Below are 15,918 nucleotides of genomic sequence, written 5' to 3'. Positions count from 1 at the left end.
AAGTAATTTTTGGAATTAAAAAGCAGAAGACTAAAAGAATCATGATAAAGTTGGACTTTAAAAAAGCTTATGATAAGGTGAGATGGGATTTTCTGGCTGATGTTCTTAAATGGAGAGAATTCCCTAAAAATGGATTTACTGGATTATGCAATCTGTCACTACTGGCTCTTCTGCTATTACCTTAAATGGTAAATTGAGCAAATACTTTAAGTGTAAGAAAGGTTTAAGACAAGGGGACTTGTTGTTACCTTACCTATTTGTTTTGATTGCTGATGGGCTGAATAGGATGTTAAATAAAGCAAAGAATCAAGGCTTAATCATTAGTTTGGAAGAAGATGTGTGTGAAAGGGGGATTATCAATTTACAATATGCTAATGACACATTACTTTTTCTTAAAGCTGAATACAAAGATGTGATGATCCATAAGTTCTTACTTTACAGCTTTGAAGCAGTTTCTGGTTTAAAAATTAATTTTGGAAAGAGCTCTCTAATTTATTGGGGTAAAAATAAGGCCAAAGGTCAGGAGTTGGCTACTCTGTTGAACTATAAAACTGAAGAGTTTTCAATTAAATATTTGGGTCTTCCTTTATATAATAGCAAATTGAGGAAGAATGACTGGATGCATGTGATTGAGAAAGTAGAAAAAGATTGGCTGGCTGGAAAAGAAAGCTATTGTCTTTGGGGGGTCTATCACCCTTATAAATTTGTCCTAAGTTAAATTTCTCTATATTACCTTTCTTTTTTCAATATGCTTGTATAGGTTAGGAAGCAAATTAACAAGCTCAGGAGAAACTTTTTGTGGCATGGATCAGTTGACACAAAGAAAGGTTATGATTTAGTTAACTAGGATAAGGTGTGTAAGAAGAAAGAATATAGGGGATACGAATAATATATCTTTAGAATTTGAATAGTTCTCTGTTGGCTAAGTAGTGGTGGAGGTTGTTAAACTCAGATAATCACCTATAGGCTTCAATTGTGATGCAGAGATACTATAGGAAAATTAAGATGAATTCCTTCAAGCTGACAAATTTTGGCAGAGTTTCACCTTTTTGGAGAGGAGTAATTCAAAATGGAACTATTTTCAAAACTGGTATTGTGTGGAAGGTTTAGGATGGTAATATGGTCAAATTCTGGAAGGATATCTAGGTAGGAGAGTGCTCTCTTGCAACCAGATTCCCTTAGTTATTTAGCATTGTTTGGAATGAAGAAGCAATTGTTCATGAGGTGAAGAGCACTTGGAGCTTGAAATATCGAAGGATGCTCTCTGATTATCTGATCTATGAAGAGCAGCAGTTGATCAATTATGTAAAGGATAACTGTGATACAGAGGCTAGAGGTAAAGATTAAGTTCAGTGGAGGTTTGAGATTAATGGCATATTTACAGTAAGATCTCTCTATAGAATTTTAAACAATGGAGGCCGAATTACAAAGGATGTAGCTAAACTCTGGCAATTAAGATCCCTCTTAAAGTTAGCGCCTTTCTTTGGTTAGCATGCAATAATAGAGTGCTAACCAGGGATAATTTATTGAAACGTGGTTGGACTGGAGGCTCTAATTGTGTGTTTTTGTTCTCAAGAGGAGATAGTTAATTATCTTTTTTATGCTGTAAGTTTGGGAAATAGTTTTGGAAGAAGATGGAGCAACATTGGGGTATTAAGATTCATGTGAAATAGATGAAAGATTGGTATCTGTCGGATGTTTCTTTTGGAAAAGATAAAAAAAATGGTGGTACATTTGGATTAGTGCCTTTGTTTGGAGCCTTCGGCTGGAAAGAAACAGTAAAATCTTCAATGATAATGCTAGAAATTATGAGGCCTTTTCTCATAGAGTATTGACCTTGTTCCTCTATTGGGTAGGGATACAAGGAGAGGGGGCTAAGAAGAAGGCAAAGCAGCAACTTGAAGAGGCCCAGATCGTGTATTTGTAGGATGACTGATGCTGCTGGAAGGCCTGTTTTGTTTAATAGGATGTTTTTTCTTGTTCTCTGTGATGTTAGTTAAAACTTGGTTGTTGGCTTGGTCCTGGTCTAATCTGAAGTAGTTGTTGAATAGATTTTGTTGGCTATAGTTTGTTGAACTGCTGCAGTTGTCAGTTTGTTTTCTTCTTTGTAGAACCTTGTATGGTTCATAGGCTGAAACTTGGATATCTTTTGTAATTGTGTTGTGATTAATCTAGGGAAGCATTGATCATCATGATAGTTGTAGCTGTTCCTTTTTCTTTGTTTTTTCTTGAAGTCTTGATTGATAAACTCTATGATTTCTTGAACAATTCCAAGCTCATTAAAATTTTCTTTTCTTTTCTCCCTAAAGATTGTTCATTTACTAGTTTATATGACTTCTATAATAATTTAATGATTACATTAATTTGTTTGGGATTCACAGAAGCTTGGAGATATCATGGAAATGATGTTTGGTGGGCGCTATGTGATTATGATGATGGGACTCTTTTCGATTTATACTGGATTAATCTACAATGAGTTCTTCTCAGTCCCATTTGAGCTTTTCGGTAAATCAGCCTATGCCTGCCGTGATCCTTCTTGCAGGTAAGTGCAAGTCCGTTTTAAAAGATATTTTTTTCTGATTATTTTGTAGCTTATGATTTTTGTTTTCCTTTGTCTTTCTTATAGGGATTCTACTACAGAGGGTTTGATTAAGGTGAGGCGTACTTACCCATTTGGTGTGGATCCTGAGTGGCATGGTAGCCGTAGTGAGCTTCCATTTCTCAACTCATTGAAGATGAAGATGTCTATCCTCATTGGGGTAGCTCAAATGAATCTGGGCATTCTATTGAGTTATTTTAATGCAACATTCTTCAGGAATAGCATTAATATTTGGTACTTGCATTAATCTAATTTCCATTTTTAGTTTCCATACTGATGATTCACTTCTCGATTTAGTGCTCATTGCGGATCTGATATCCTTCTCCTTACATTGTTTGTCTTGGAGGATGGCTGTGGATATGGATAGCATCTAATCTAATGGATCATATTTATCCAATTTTGAAGATGCTACCTATTGTGAAATTTTTTTTGTTCCAATTGATATAGATTTAACAAGGGCATGGTTTCTCCTATTTTTAGGAGGAACAAAAAAAATGCTCCCTATACTTGTTTCAATTGTGAAGTAGCACAAGCTAAACCACATGATGATAACCATGCTACCTATTGGATAGCATGATTTCTCCTATTTTTCTCTCCTCCCACATGAACATGCTCCCTATACTTGCTGTACTTATTTAGTTTCCATAAATTTGATGCTAGGTCCAGTATTATGATTTATAATCTGCTACTTTGTGTATTGTTTCTTATGTGCTTCTACTAGTTGCTGAGAGAACAAATTGAAATTGTCAAAGACAATCTACTCATATTCTTTCAGACAAGCTTGAATAGAACTCTGGATGCATTATTATCACCTAAACAAGTAAAGCTATCATGAAGGGGTCTTAGAAAGCTCTGTATGGATCATATGATCATTAGAACTTGAAAGCGTTAATATTTTTGTTTAATCATCTTGAATGCCCGGACTATAGTAAACCTCTCAGGGCATCATTTAGAATGCTAGTCTGTTTTGGTTTAACCTTTCTTTCTTAACTTAAATATAAGTTTATATTCAGTAATGAACATATAAGTATATAGTTAATGGCTTCAGCTGTTCTGTCACAGGTATCAGTTTGTTCCTCAGTTAATCTACTTGAACAGTCTATTTGGTTACCTGTCACTTCTCATCATTGTAAAATGGTGCACTGGATCAAAAGCAGATTTATACCATGTAATGATATATATGTTCCTCAGTCCAACAGATGATCTTGGTGAGAACCAGCTATTTCCTGGGCAGAAAACACTGCAGGTTTGTTATAATTTTTATATGCATCTCTATTAGATTGTTCTGTTCATTTTTACACTAACATGGTTATCATCATGTGGTTAGCTTGTGCTACTTCTTCTGGCTCTTATTTCTGTGCCCTGGATGTTAATTCCGAAGCCATTGCTTTTGAAGAAGCAACATCAGGAGGTAATTATTTGTTCAGATTGCCTTTTTGTTCTTGAGTGACTGGGTTCTTAAATCCTGCTGATTAATCTTTATGATTGTTAAATCAGAGGCATCAAGGGGAATCATACATCATGCTTCAGAGAACAGAAGAATCACTTGAGGTGGACCATGATCACAATTCTCATGAGCATGAGGAGTTTGACTTTACTGAAGTTTTTGTGCACCAACTGATACATACAATCGAGTTTGTCCTTGAAGCTGTCTCAAATACTGCGTCATATCTTCGTTTATGGGCTCTAAGGTATCAAAGTGATCAAATTGTTCTTGAGAATTCCTTATTATTTTCTTCAGTATCTGCTATATAGTTAGGAAAAATTCACTGGCTTATTGTGCAAGATTGAAGTCACTAGGCTGTACTAGAGAAAGAACACGGTAAAGCAGACAATCTGCCATCTGCAATATGAAAGCAGCAGCTTAGTTTAGTATCCATATGGACTTCATGTTCCTTTTATTCTGTATTGTTATCTTATTACTACTTTCCTCCATGATTTTACACCGACAGTATTTAACAACATATTTGATGTGCTGACTGCAGTCTTGCCCATTCGGAGTTGTCCAGTGTTTTTTACGAGAAAGTCCTCCTACTTGCTTGGGGGTGAGTTTCCTTTATTTGATTCATTTCCTATAGTTATTATTCTTCCATCTAGTATTCTTTTCTTCTTATGTGAAGTGAATAATTAGTATTTCATCAGGTACAATAATATCTTCATTCTCATCATTGGCTTAGTCGTATTCATCTCTGCCACTATTGGTGTCTTGCTTGTGATGGAAACTTTAAGTGCATTCTTACATGCCTTGAGGCTTCACTGGGTGGAGTTCCAGAACAAGTTCTATGAGGGTGATGGATACAAGTTTGCGCCATTTTCTTTTGTATTGCTTTATGAAGAGGAAGACTAGGTACCATTGTATTGTACGCAATCTCATTCGTATCTGTGGCATTTGGACTTGCTTCTGCTGCCAGAAAGAATAATCCTTCTCCTTTTACTGGGTAAGAATGCGAGAATTCTAGTTCATTTGTGTCAAGGGAGCATGCCATTCATGCATATAGGCAAGTCATTTGTTTATTTATAAATCTCGTATCAACTGTTCATTTTTGAATCTATTTTATAGAAAACATAATGAATAAATATGTCTGGTAAATTTTGTGCCATTTATCTCTTGAGCTGATGAATGCTCTGTTCAATTCTGGAAACCGCGCCATATTTTAACTTATAACACCGCTGAGGTTTTTGTCTATACTCTGGAATGATACAATTCTCCGAAGATTTTATGAAACAAAAAAGTTTAATGAGAAAGATCTTTCTCTCTATTGAATTTTGGCAGCTCCTTTGTGCACAGTTTCTTTTTAATTTTATTTTTTAAGAACACCATTTGTGAAAAGGCGATATCCCTTGATTTTTCTTTTTATTATATAGCTATCAAAATCAATGCACATGATGACATCACATCATCGATTTAATATAAAATACTATTTTATGGAATATTTGTAAAGTGTTTCTACGCAAAAAAAGTTTTATTTTCTTAAATCCTTTAATTGTTGTACCGACGGGAAATGATTAATTATATGGATAATTTCGTAGACTATCAGTGATTACATATGAAAAACAGTGATAATTCTTGGGATTGAAATCATTCTTTAGTTACATCTTCTGTTGAATATTTACTTTTAACAAAAATTTTGAGAGGGCATCGTTGTTGGATTTCTTGTTCACTATACCGGTATGCTTGCTTTTGGATAGCTATTCCTGTTCAATATGTTACAAACTTTTGGTAGGTATTTTTTGAGACCAGTCCTCTGGGAAAACAACATCTGATAATTGTGTACTCGTTGAATACTACTTTGTGGATAGATAATGGTATCCAGTATAGCTACTGTTGATTATGGCGAGTCATGCTAGTTGATACTCCAGATCACAATTCATCAATAGAGCTAGAAACCTGACCTTTGTATGCTAAAACATAGATAGAAGTCATACGGAAATTATAAATTGGCTCTTCCATGCATTCTCCAGAGAGGATGTGTTATTTATACTGTTATGGATGGCATTCGGTAACAGAGACTGGGAAGGGTCATATTCCTATTAGGAACCCATCCCAGTATTCACTCTTCACAATCTGGAAAAGCCTAAGTTGCTTAGTCGGATTGGAAGACTATCATGGAAATAATCTGTGATAAAAGAATGTGAAAGACCGGCTTCCAGAGAAAAGAATTTGACTTGGGCCCAAGAAAAGCTTGTCCTTGAACGAGAAATAACTGATAAGAAATCTCTGATGCTTATGTTACCTTAGGAGCACAGGACTGGGAAATCATTGACATTTAAGAAGTCTCTAAAATTTTCTTATGTTCTCCTCCAAAGAATGATAGCTTCTAAACCCAATGAAGGAGCTGGAATAGTGGGGAGCTTTGGAAAATTTGGAAGAAAGTTTGACAATATCTTTTAGTGCCACAAAATCAAACAGACGTAAAATAGTGCTAAAAAATAATATAGAAGGCTGAATTGAAGAAGGACAAACGATGTCCAAGAGTGGCGGTATCAATTGGTTGACAGACGACAATTGGGAGCAAGGATATCACTTTTTTATGCACAACAAATTTGGTAATACTTGAGATTTTCAAAGTTGGAGCTTCCAAAACTTCAAACGTTATATAATTTGACCATGAAAGTTGAGTCAATTAGATTGAGTCAAGTCGAATTTAGTTAATAGTTTATGTTATTTACTTCTAAATTTGAATTAAAGTGGATAATCCGCATATGTAAGCATATTAGAGCAAGTTGGTTCAGACCCGCTATGTCTCTACTTCTATAAATATGTGACCATCATCTATTTGTGTCAGGACGAGAATGAATATTGGTTTTGTTATTTTCTTATCTTGCATTTACTTCTTTGCTTGTAGCTATTTATTTTGTTAGGAGTAGATCAAAATTAGAATCCTAATTCTACCTCCAAACCCTAGCTACCATTGATCTCCATGAGCCGCCCTCTCATACGGTTGACCTCCACCATCTCATGGTTGTCAGCCACCCTTTGACGACTGTCAACGTTGGTATTTCATTTTTTAACATATTTCATTCTCCACCACCTCACGATTATCTGCCACCCTTCAACTATTGCCACAATATCGATATTTTTGTTTTTGACCTATTTCATCCTTTCTCTACTATTTTCTTCATATCATTTCACCTTAATTTTGGAATCACTTCATTATAAAATCATTAGATCTGAGGCTTGCGAGGCTACCACTTAGTAAATCTTAGAATTTTCCTACGAACAATTAGGCCTTAGATCTGGTTTGTATCAAGCAATATTAAAGCCATTGTTCCTTGGTCGATTGTGAATATGGGATCCAAAGCATATCCAAGGGAGATCGCTACTATGTTACCAATGTGAGCTATTGGTAATTTTGAGTTGTTGGCTATCACCATCACTCGGCTTCTCTTGTACTCTGACAAGTTTTGTAACTTTCCTTTATCGCCCATCATATGATTCAAGCATCCCGAGTCAACAATCCAATCTTTTTCATAATCAATTTATTCGGACATAGTTACTATGAAAGCCAACTCCTCATCTTTTGTTGCAAATAATTCCTCAGCATCTTATTCATCTTCACTTTTGGAAGTAGCACCGTTACTCTCCACCAACTTTTTTTTTCAACCGGCAAGCTTTCGCCATGTGACCCTTCTTCCCCCAACTGTAGCACTTCCCTTCAAACTTTTTGTTGTTGCCATGAGTGCTTCCTTTTCACCTTGATGATATTTTGCTTTATCATAATTCTTCTTAGACTCACCAAATGTGCGCTGCTACCTGGAGTTTCACCCTTCAACAAGACTCCTCTCATTTGCTTAGCTAATGCTTCTTGTCCAGCAAAGCAAATTTTCAAACTCAATAGATGATGATTGATTTTGCCATGCTTGTACTACAACAACAAAGCCCCTATATTCGGGTCTCAAACCATGGATAATTATTCTTTTCATCCTAGTTTCCCCGATTAGAGCTTTTGGACCCAACTCGGAAATTTCGTGGCAAAGAGATTTTACCTTGTGGAAGTACTGGGCGATCAGTATGTCGCGTTGCGCTAACGACAAAAGTTTGCTCTCTAAAAGTTGAAGTCTTATGTCATTCTTCTTTGAGAAAAGCAAACATTGCAAGCTTCTTTGGAAGTTTTGGCATCCCGAATGTGCTTTAGCACATCTTCTTCGATCATAATCTTGAATGCAAGCATCGCCTAGCCCACTTTTATCTTCCACTTTCATTACATTTCTTCCATTTGCATCCTCTGTCTCTAGTTGTGTAACTTCGCTTCCATTGACAACCTCCTACAAGTCTTGACCTTGCATGTAAGACATCATGCATGTAGACCAAGTATCGTGGTTTTGATTGTTGAGCTTCTTGATTCTGCCAATGACTTGAAGATCACTCATCTTGCCAATAGGAAGAGAAAGCTCAAAGCAACGATGATGTACACAGTCTGGCTCTCATACCAACTTATGTTGAAACTGGAAGACCAAAAGGACTAAATTTACTCTAGAATAAATCTCGTAGAAGAAGAAAATTACTCTTATGCTTCTCAACTTGGATGATTAATTTCATAGGATTACATCGCCTTTTATGGGCATACAAGAGAGATAGCTCAATGACTTATTCCCTCCCTAACTTCACTACTCTATAGAATAGGACAATCCCATATAATAGGACATGCAACATCATACTAACCTTGACTTAGCGATAAACAAATAACCAGTAACTGAAATTAAAATTAATAAACTTAGGCAAATAGCTAGTATTGTAATTTTAATAGGCTCGACCACCTCTCATGACTTAGTTTTAGACTTATGAGCATAATTGTAACACCCACAACCAAAAAAAAAACTCTAACCAAGCACGTGCGCTAACCAAGCGCATGGGAGAGAAAGGTGTCGGAGTGCATCCGAACTCCACTCCGCCCTCTCCCCTCTCGTCCCTATAAGAATCCAAACCCCCTCACAATCTCATCTTTCCCCAGTCTCTCTCTTCTTCCTCATTTCGTTTCTCCCTCTCTCTTCTCTATTCCGAGCCACCAAAGACCTCGACGAGGACCGTGAATCACAAGGAGCACCAGAGGACCAAATCAAAACCCCCACTTCAATCCTCAAGTTAGCCTCCATCTTTCCTTTAAATTAATTTAATTTTCGCTTAGTAATTCATAGATAATCCTAGCTTTTCTATAATTAACTTCATCGGAGAAATTCACCAGCCGGCGACTTTGGGTCGACCACCCACCGGTCCGGAAAGTTTCCCCGCATTAGCCCCTTATTGTGGGCACCAAATTTAGGTACCCACGGGGTGCGTGGGAGCAATGCCATGTCGCCTCCCACCGCCAGTTTCCTTAGTCGCGGGTGGCCACCATCGGCAATGGTGCCCTCGCTCGTCAGCCTCGGTCGACTCACCTCTTTGCGTGGAAGAGGTGGGTACTCGAGGTTGAGGGCTTCGAGTCTTTTTCACTAAGTTAGGAATTTCCATGGCTGCCGACCATGGAGTTCCTCATTCCGCACCATTGGCCACTTCGGCTGACGGTTCACTGGCTATAACAACCCAAGTCGACCACATCAACTTTAGGAGTCATTATAACTAGCTTCCAGCAACAGTGATTGCTGGCATCAGAACTTTTATTTTTATTTTTTGTCTTCTCTCTGTCTTCTTCCTTAGGAAGAAGACGATGAGAAAGGTGGGGCTTGGGCCAAACCCCCACCTAGTTCTCCTTTGAGCTGCGGGGTGGGCCGCAACCCACTCCCACAAGCCACATCCAACCTTGGACTGGGCTCTTGAGCCTAGTCCACACCATTCATCTTAGCGGGATGCAGGCTTACCTGCAACCCACTTTCTCGCTTTGCTGGATTGGGCCCTTGGGCCCACTCCATTCCCCCTTTTTAGCCTAATGGGTTGTGGATAATCTCACAGCCCACTTCCTCAACTTGGTGGATTGGGCCCTTGAGCCCAGTCCACTCCTTACAGCTTAGTGGGTTGCAAATAGGCCCGCAACCCACTTCCTTAGCTAAGCAATGTTGGCTAGGCCTTGAGCCCAGCCCAACCTATGAACCATAAGCCAGCCATTTGTCTTTTAATTTTTTTTTATAAATTTATGTTAACTACCTTTCTAGAACTTTCTCAACAATTTTATCAACATAAATTCAGAATAATACAAAACCAAGTTAGATAGTTAAATTTATTATTCATTGCTTTTATTGTTATTATTAACATCCTTGACATTTATAACTAGGGGTAATCCTAATTTATCAGTGGCCAATTTAATTAATAAAAATGACATTATAGTAGGGATAAATAAATGTAAGATCAAGTCACTTATCTGGACCTAAAAATCAAACTTAATTTATACAACAAGGTAGATAATTTTATAAGTTTATTTTTTATATTTTCTTTTATTTTATAAATTATTAGACCCATTATTATGCGAGGAGGACCTCGAGATTCAAGAGGAGCCAACTGTTTAAGAGATTGAGATAGATCCTAGAGATATTCCAGACGAGTTAGATCATATGTTAGTCTACAAATGATGTTATTATTATGATAATAATTATGTTATGTCATTATTGATAGACTCCATGCTTAGTTATGATACATGTTATTCTAATGATCATGAAATAATAAGTACTAGAAGACATGGCACCACATGCACGTATCTTTGTTAGTCTAATCCTAACTAGGCAGTGACCCTCTTACCCACTCAACCTAGGATTAATGACAGAGTATATTGTATAGTATTACTATATTAGCGGTCTACACGTGAGATCATTAGCTGGTGGAGCATTCAGGTGATTACACTGCCTTGTTTGGAGACTAGCTTAGGATCATATTGGAAAGATACTTAAGAGTTAGGGTTATAACTCTAACGGTATCCGAGGACGTAAGGTCAGGGTGTCCATTGAGCTGTGAGCTCTTTCCCACTGTATGCGATGATTCAGCTATAAATAATGATTCTGCTATGTGCAATGATTTATTATAGCTGTGATGATGTTGATGATGGGCTTACGAATGGGATCCTTAGTCTAATGGCTACGGATAATAGGTCCTATGCAACGTTGCCAAGTATGTACGGGCGATAATACCACTAGATGACTAGTCCCCCTCATTATTATGTTTACTTTGTGAAATATGACATTATGGACCCCATTATGTGGATTTCAATACATTGAGTTATGATGATAGTAACACTTATGTGTATTATGAGTAAATGAAAGTTTATTAAAAATTATATTGTACACTTTTATCTTGATATGTTGATAATTATGGGCGTGCATTTCTATTTATCGTGTAATACATTATTCATAGATTATTATTGGATTATACTTATTGAGCCGTGTGCTCACCACCATTTTAGTGGAAATATTTCAGAGTTAAATATGAAGAGCATGAATATCAAGGAGAAGCGGATTTATTTTCTTACTAGGATTGTTTATTCTTTTATTCCTAGTTGGACTTTAGCCCCTGCGAGGGTTATTATATTTTAAATTTGTATATGCACTTGTATTCCTAGAGGCTTGTTGAGATCTGTGATAATTGTAACTCTAGATTATTTACTTGGATTATTAGGTATTTTTTTAGACCTATCTTAGATACTTTATGAGATTATTACACTTACAGGTTATGTGAGTCACGTAGATTTTTTTTCCTCGTAAAAAACATGTGATTTTAGAGGTGGGTGTTTTCAATAACTTTAGGCTCAAGTATGTACGTGATGATGTTTGGCGAAATGACTCGGTGGGCCTGTATTAGCTGACTAAGCTAGACCTACACGCATCCCGAGTACAATGCAAACAAAATTCGTGGTTTCATGATCCACGTGACCAGCATCCACTGTGAATCGCTCGGCTTGCAATAAGGGACCATGGATTTCTCAAATTCAAGCTTTGATTGTCAAGTTGGATTTCTCAAATTTCTCAAGAAGAGGCCTGCTAGACTAGCCTATCTAGTGAAGTAGTTTTTCATGTATCATGGCACACTTGACCACTAGAAGGTCTAGCTTATGTTGTTTCACTTGGAGAGTATGACGATCAGGTAGTACTAGTTTGTAGAGCAAACTCGCCATTTGAGTCTTGTCAGGCTTTTTATAATGTGATATATGCTTGATTCATGCTGACCTAGTACAAAGACTTCTTGATGTTGTCTAATATGACTTAGTCACAATAGTTTGGACTTATGGGGAGGAGTTCGAATGAATCTGCAACGTGGTCACCAAATAGTCAAACTCAACCCTAAATAGCACATTCATTAGTGGGCTGAGGTGTGACATTCAAGTTGAAGTCAAGGCCTTAAGGCCCACTACTTCTAAGGAGGTCTTCTTGTTGCCAATTCTGATAAAGTCTAAGTTAGATCAGTTGAACTAGATCCATAAAGAAGAAAGAAGGAAGACGACCCAAGCCTAGGGCCCACTAGAGGTTCTATTTACTTCGACTTAGCCCACACAAATGACCCAGTAGATCATGTGTCATTTTGTGCCAAATGACTTAGAAGACCGTAGAAAGAATGTGCTTCTACTATGATGATCATTTTACCTCTAGTCGTAAGTGTAAGCGTCAGCTGGCCCACATCATGTTCTTAGGCAATCTTGAAGAAGAAGAATCTAAGTCCTTCATGATAGATTAATATGATCAAACCACGAGAGTCGAGTTATTTAGGTTGAGTTGAGTCGAGTCTAGTTAATTGTATTTGATATTTGTGTTACAAACTAGATTTGAAAAAATCTAGACATAAAAAAATTATAGAAAATTTCATATGGTAGTTGCCTTAGAAGTTAAGGTTATAATGGATCTAGTTTCATATGAATCAGAGATCGTGATGAAAAGATATAAGTAAAATAGTGGATGAATGTCAAAATATGGCAGATTGGTTAATATTTGACGTTACGACGGTCGTCGAAGGGTGGCGAACAGCCAAGGGTGGTGGTGGATAGTCATAAAGTAGGATGGCTGCTAGAGGAAGATAGTGGCTAAGGTTTAGAAATTTGAGGGATTTTACGATTATGATTTACCTTTAGAAAGATAAGGATGATCTAATAGTTATGGTAAAACGGTAAATATAATAATAATAAAATAGCTAAACTTAACTATTTCTTAATGCTTGAATGCCTAAACAAAGAAGCTCAGTCCTTCTATATATGAGATCAAGTATAATAAGTCATACTAGAATAAGCCCTAAAGACTTATACGACTCAAACTAGGATTTACCTTAGAGGCTTATATGACTTAATTCAACTTATCTTAGTAGCTACATGACTTAAATAGACTTGTCTTAAAGGCTTACATGGCATAACTAGACTTGTCTTAAGAGTTTACATCATAAATTAATTAAAAGATAAATAGACTTGATCTATCGAGCTCAATGTCCCCGTACTTTGATTCGATCGTATCAATTTGCTTTTAAATTTGAATTGAAATAGATAATTTACGTATGTAAGTCTAGTATGGCGAGTTGGATATAATTTGCTTGTCTTTACTCCTATAACTAGGAGTGGTCATCATCTCTATAGGGATCAAAAGGGAATGAATATTGGTTTATTTATTTTATTATCTTGTATTTACTCTTTTAATCGTAATCGTTTATTTTCCTCGGAGTATATTAAAATTAACGCTAATTCTACTTCCAAACCTTACCACTATCTATCTTCATGAGCCACTCACTCATATGGCCGACTCCACCTCACAATAGTCTACCACCCTCTGATGACTGTTGCAATGTCAATATTCCCATTTCTATCCTATTTTGATCTTTCTCTACTATTTCATCCATACTTTTTCACCTCCATCTCAGAACCACTATATTATAAAGCTATTATATCCAAGACTCGTAAGCCTACCATCCATAAAAATATTTAGATATTTCTATGAACAGATCAACTCAAATATAGTTCGTGTCAAAATGTTGGACCTACATTCACTACCGTGGTGGTACATATACAAATGATAACAATGAATGATTGATCTCTTTGATTATAGGAATGTTGCACACAACATTAGGAGCTATTCATGAGAATTTAGATGCCTTAGAGGATTATTTTGTTCTTCTTTTAGTTAAAGAAAGAGAGATAAGTAAATAAGTTTTGAGATAATCATAAAACATGTAACATGGATATAGGAGCACCTTACCAATAATAGGAGGAGACAACTTTCCAACACAATTCTTCTTTGATGGTCTTCTTGTTGTTTGCTTTCTTCTCTCGTCTTATAGAGGTAGTAATCTCTGTGCCTAGAGTTGACTTGTTCAAAGTTTTTTCGGCTAGGTGTTGTGAAAGTAAAAAATAATAAAATAACTGAGGCATGAATTCTCTCATAACAATATTAAAGATTACTTAAAAAATAGTTCTATATTGGCTTGTAATTCATTTAGGTCAAGTCAAAGATACTTATCATAGAAAAACAATACTAACAAGTATTACAACCTTGAATTACATTTCCCTTTCATAATATCATTGGTAGTGGTGTCTTTGCCTTTTGTAGTAGGAGAAAAATGTCAATACTATTATAGAAAGATGAAATTTCTTCCAAAACTAAAGGATCACTTGATGAAACCTTAATATCAAAGAGGATCCTCCATTTGAAAGCTTATGTAGTTTCTTTTAGCCTAGAGAAGGAGATTAGCCAGAGTCTTGGCATGAAGAAGATAGGCTCGCCTAGAGAAAGAGATTAGCCAGAGTCTTGGCATGAAGAAGATAGGCTCACACTTCTTCCACCTTTTGGTTTCAAAGATGGATGCCCTCTAAATCTGGGGGTGTCAACCATGAAGTCAAAAGGATGCTTAGTCACTTCAGGGATAAATAATCCCCTTTTCTTTCCTGATTCTAAGACGGAGTTTAAAATAGCTGGGCACTATAATAATACAAATATCTACATGTTAACAAAGGAAACATAAAGGTGAAAATAAATTTAGATGCATGGTATGGTGTATGTATTGCAATATTTCATTTTTCTACTACTTGTCATATCTTCTTCAAACATCGAGCCTCCTTGGGAGCAATATAATATTGTAATTTACTTATGCCTCATTCAACCTATTGAAGGAGATGACAAGATAAATCCAAATTTATATATAAAAAAGAGTCCCAAAAAACTCTGGAAAAAAGTTCTACGAAAAAAAGGTGGTGAACATAGAAGGAATTGAAGGAATTGAAGGAAAAAAACCCTCTAGAGTCGAGGCTGGAGGGGGTGAGGATGTGCATCTCTGGAGAGTGTCTTCTCCTCGAAACCAGCAAGCTCAAGTAATGATGTTCCTTGCAAAACTTGGGTGTCTATTGTTGCTGAAGCATCTAGGACATCTATTGTTGCTGAAGCATCTAGGACGTCTTCTTCAAATGGATGTATATTGAAAGAAATCTTGGCGAAGCTAAAAGAGCAATTAAAGGATTGTGTAATCCTAGACCAAGAAGTGCTCGATAGGTGCCGAGCAAAATGGAAGTTGTCATTGTTTGGCCAGTTGGTAGGTTAGGCCATTCCTATTTGTTAGGTTAAAAAGCATCTTGGCTCGCCTATGGAATGGGATAGAAAGCTTCTCAGTATCAAATATGTCTGAAGGATTCTATGTCTTCCATTTTGAGAAGGAAGATGACATGAACGATGCATTGACTAATGGTCCTTGGACCATCCTTTGGGAGGGTGCTAAATCTCATTCCATGGAGATACAATTTTAGACCATCGTTAGAAGCTTTTAATTTTAGACCATTGTCACTACACCAGTACGGATACAACTATATAATCTTCCTAAGATATATGAATCTCAAATTCTAGTATTTGACATATTTCAACACCTTTGAGGGTTGATGTAACTATGCTAGATCATACTGGAAGTAGATATGTCGGAGTGTGTGTTGAAATAGACCTCA

General features: G+C 36.6%; 1 protein-coding gene across 1 annotated transcript in view; it reads left to right on the top strand.

Moving 5' to 3' along the window:
- LOC140761681 (V-type proton ATPase subunit a3-like) overlaps positions 1-5,199 on the top strand; it is a 52,617-nt gene extending 47,418 nt beyond the window's left edge. Inside the window, exons 12-18 of the mRNA XM_073099111.1 lie at positions 2,382-2,542; positions 2,627-2,833; positions 3,662-3,845; positions 3,927-4,010; positions 4,097-4,290; positions 4,585-4,644; positions 4,742-5,199. Coding sequence (XP_072955212.1) covers positions 2,382-2,542; positions 2,627-2,833; positions 3,662-3,845; positions 3,927-4,010; positions 4,097-4,290; positions 4,585-4,644; positions 4,742-4,946 — 1,095 coding nt within the window. The 3' untranslated portion in view covers positions 4,947-5,199. The remainder of the gene's footprint in view (positions 1-2,381; positions 2,543-2,626; positions 2,834-3,661; positions 3,846-3,926; positions 4,011-4,096; positions 4,291-4,584; positions 4,645-4,741) is intronic.
- Positions 5,200-15,918: the final 10,719 nt, after the last annotated feature.

This window comes from Typha angustifolia, chromosome 6 (genome assembly GCF_048772165.1).
Source record: "Typha angustifolia cultivar Huaian chromosome 6, ASM4877216v1, whole genome shotgun sequence".
NCBI lineage: Eukaryota > Viridiplantae > Streptophyta > Magnoliopsida > Poales > Typhaceae > Typha > Typha angustifolia.
This window is presented reverse-complemented; position numbering and strand designations above follow the sequence as displayed.